Source organism: Etheostoma spectabile, chromosome 7, assembly GCF_008692095.1.
Source record: "Etheostoma spectabile isolate EspeVRDwgs_2016 chromosome 7, UIUC_Espe_1.0, whole genome shotgun sequence".
NCBI classification, from domain to species: domain Eukaryota; kingdom Metazoa; phylum Chordata; class Actinopteri; order Perciformes; family Percidae; genus Etheostoma; species Etheostoma spectabile.
Window position 1 is genome coordinate 19,661,150 of NC_045739.1, and position 3,985 is coordinate 19,665,134.

The following is a 3,985-nucleotide window of genomic DNA, read 5'->3' on the forward strand; positions in this document are numbered from 1 at the left end:
CACACACACACACACACACACACACACGCGCGCGCGCACCTGGTGTCAGTGTTGTATCTGTAGCAAGTTACATGACGTGTTTTCATATTGATACATAGGCCATAAAGCTTTGGCACAGTTTAACAAAATTCTGTTCTGAGGAAAACTTTCCTGAAGTCACGTTGCTGAAATGCGGGTGTTATAGTTTACTCTCACAGCAAGAAGAGGAGCATTGTTTATGCGCTCTAAATGCCATTCAATTTAATGAGACGCTTTTTTTACTTATTGCAACTAGCTGTTGAGAGACAATAAATAACCATGTTTTACCAGTGAGTATCGAGTCACAACATCTATTAACCTACACCCTTTATTACATATGGACAGTGCAAAGCACAAAGTACAGTGCCTTGCGAAAGTATTCGGCCCCCTTGAACTTTTCAACCTTTTGACACATTTCAGGCTTCAAACATAAAGATATAAAAAAAGATTTTTTGTGAAGAATCACCAACAAGTGGGACACAAATGTGAAGTGGAACGAAATTTATTGGATATTTTAAACTTTTTTAGCAAATAAAAAAACTGAAAAGTGGTGCGTGCAAAATTATTTGGCCCCCTTGCGTTAATACTTTGTAGAGCCACCTTTTGCTGCGATTACAGCTGCAAGTTGCTTGGGGTATGTCTCTATCAGTTTTGCACATCGAGAGACTGAAATTCTTGCCCATTCTTCCTTGCAAAACAGCTGGAGCTCAGTGAGGTTGGATGGAGAGCGTTTGTGAACAGAGGTTTTCAGTTCTTTCCACAGATTCTCGATGGATCAGGTCTGGACTTTGACTTGGCCATTCTAACACCTGGATACGTTTATTTGTGAACCATTCCTTTGTAGATTTTGCTGTATGTTTGGGATCATTGTCTTGTTGGAAGAAAATCTCGTCCCAGTTTCAGGTCTTTTGCAGACTCCAACAGGTTTCATCCAGATGGTCCTGTATTTGGCTGCTCCATCTTCCCTCAATTTACCATCTTCCCGTCCTGCTGAAGAAAAGACAGCCCAAACCATGATGCTGCCACCACCATGTTTGACAGTGGGGATGTGTGTTGAGGGTGATGAGCTGTGTTGCTTTTACGCCAAACATATCGTTTGCATGTGGCCAAAAAGTTTGATTTTGGTTTCATCTGACCAGAGCCACTTCTCCACATGTTTGGTGTGTCTCTAGGTGGCTGTGGCAAACTTAGACGAGACTTTTATGGATATCTTTGAGAAAGGCTTTCTTCTTGCCACTCTTCCATGAAGGCCAGATTTGTGCAGTGTACGACGATTGGTGCTAGGACAGACTCTCCACCTCAGCTGTAGTTCTCTGCAGTTCATCAGAGTGATGGGCCTCTTGGCTGCATCTCTGATCAGTCTTCTCTGTCTGAGCTGAAAGTACAGGGACGGCCAGGTCTTGCTAGATTTTCAGTGGTCTGATACTCCATTTCAAAATGATCGCTTGCACAGTGCCTTGGGATGTTTAAAGCTGGGAATCTTTTGTATCAAATCCGGCTTTAAACTTCTCCACAACAGTATTACGGACCTGCTGGTGGTTCCTTGGTCTTCATGATTCTCTCTGCGCTTTCAACGAACCCTGAGACTATACAGAGCAGGTGCATTACACAGAGACTTGATCACAAACAGGGGATTCTATTTATCACCATCAGTCATTTAGGACCATTGGATCATTCAGAGATCCTCGCTGAACTTCTGGAGTGAGTTTGCTGCACTGAAAGTAAAGGGGCTGAATAATTTTGCACGCACCACTTTCAGTTTTATTTTGCTAAAAAAGTTTAAAAGTCAATAGTGTCGTTCCACTTCACAATTTTGTTCCACTTGTTGGTGATTCTTCACAAAAAATAAAATTTTATATCTTTATGTTTGAAGCCTGAAATGTGTCAAAAGGTTGAAAAGTTCAAGGGGGCCGAATACTTTCGCAAGGCACTGTAGTTGTGAGTTCAATTGAAATGAAGCAAATAGAAAACAATCAATGCACTGGTGTGCATTGTGTTGTTTTAGAACAGGCTGAAGTTAAGTGCTATTTTTATACTGCCAAATTTATATTTCACACAAGTAAAGTCATTTTGTTCTGAAACCGTTTATAACATTCCAAAATCTAAATTTTGACTTAAAGATTTTCATTTTCATTGTAAATACACATTGGTTCCAAATGTTGGTTACCGGTTTCAATAACTACTAATAATTGCATGCACATGTTTTTTGTGATTGTTTTTTGCTTTGTATATGTATGTTGTAGTATTGCTAATTGTATTTCAGTTTTCTTTTCTTTCACTATGTCTTTCACATTGTTATGTAATAATTGGGTGATATGTTGGGACCCCCTCAAAAACAAGATGATAAATCTCAAGGGGTTTATCCTAAAAAAAAAATAGACTTAACATGTTTTCAAGGTGGGGCTTTCAACTCTAATGTAATGCTGGATAGTTCAATGAATAATAATGCATCAAATTTTACTGTGATAGTTGTGAGTAAAATCTGAATCTTTAGTGTAACCAGTAACATGTATCCAGTTCTCTGTCAGGTAAATGTAGTAATACAATGGTTTTTCTCTGAATTTGAAGTGCACAGTAAGTCAGTACTATACCGTTGGGTTGCATATTAAGTGCTTTAGGGGTATTTGAGGAACTACTGGAGGCCTAGCAATCAATCCCATTCTAAACAGGCATACTCTTTATAGTATTTCATACTTATTATCATATTTACTATTTGCTCAATCCATCATTTCATTAAAGCTATATGATGCTGACACTAAGGAATATTCAAACCAAACATGCACCGTTACATTAAACAGGGAATACATTGGATATATTATGCATCATTTTAAACACAGTTCCTAAAGATGCTGCCTGGCATATTTGGTGTCTTTGGAAACAATTGGATCACTGCTAACATTTAAACTTAATTTTGATAGAATGAAGGAAAGAATGTGCCAAATGAGTATGTAAAATTGTACTACTGCTGCTGGGTGTTGAAGTTAATAGAATCGAATTCCTTGTGATACTAAATACAGATTACAGACAATAGCATTGTAATGTTTTTCTTGGAATTTCATCTGATCAGTAATGTGATTCATTGTAATAAATTGCAGGAATATATGTTTGAACTACAATTGAAATAATAATCAATTAACAGCCCCAACCTAAGCATTGTGTCTGGTGTTTTCTTACTGTTTGTGCATCTCTCTTTCTCCCTCCTCCTTGGTCTTTCCTTTCTCATCCTGCTGTGTTTTTCTACTTCTTCTACTCTTTCTACTTTATATTTCCCCACCCATAGTCTGCAGATGAAATAGATGTGATGGTAAGCTACATCATAACCCTCAAACCTGCTGCTCTTTTGTCTATTCCACCCATCCCTCCCGCTGCTTTCTAACCATTACAATGTTTTATTTTCAATTTCATTTCAATTTTATTTATAGTATCACTGCAGAACAAGAGTTATCTCAAGACACTTTACAGATAGAGTAGGTCTAGACCACACTCCTGAATTTACAAGGACCCAACAGTTCTAGTAGTTTCCTCCAGAGCAAGCAACAGTGCGACAGTAGCGAGGAAAAACTTCCTTTTAGGCAGAAACCTCGGTCAGACCCAGGCTCTTGGTAGGTGGTGGCTGACGGGCCGGTTGGGGTTGAAATGAATAGTAGCAATAATAGTCACAGTAAAAGATAATGGAACAGTGACTAAAAACAGAAGTTTGTAGTAGTTCATGGCGTAGCAGGGCACTGCACGGCATTACAAGGCACAGCAGGACGTAGCAGGATGTAACAGGGCATTGCAGGGCATGTAGCAGGACCACGGTGACAGCTGCAACCATGATTTTGGAGCCTCCTTGATCCAAGGAAACATGCTGGGGGAAAAAGAACATAAGGACTCCGGGGAATTACCCCCCAGAGCTATGTTAGTAACAGGCATTTCTGGGACATGGGTGCACACAAATGGAAAGATAGAGGAGAGAGGAGCTCAG

At 39.4% G+C, this 3,985-nt stretch overlaps 1 protein-coding gene across 3 annotated transcripts in view; it reads left to right on the forward strand.

Moving 5' to 3' along the window:
• Nucleotides 1-3,985, forward strand: part of chchd6a (coiled-coil-helix-coiled-coil-helix domain containing 6a) — a 75,381-nt gene that overhangs the window by 21,230 nt on the left and 50,166 nt on the right. For 2 of the 3 annotated variants that reach the window (XM_032521182.1, XM_032521183.1), the window contains exon 5: nt 3,299-3,322. The exons of the other annotated variant lie outside the window; for it this stretch is intronic. In XM_032521182.1, coding sequence (XP_032377073.1) covers nt 3,299-3,322 — 24 coding nt within the window. The remainder of the gene's footprint in view (nt 1-3,298; nt 3,323-3,985) is intronic. 3 annotated transcript variants of the gene reach the window in all.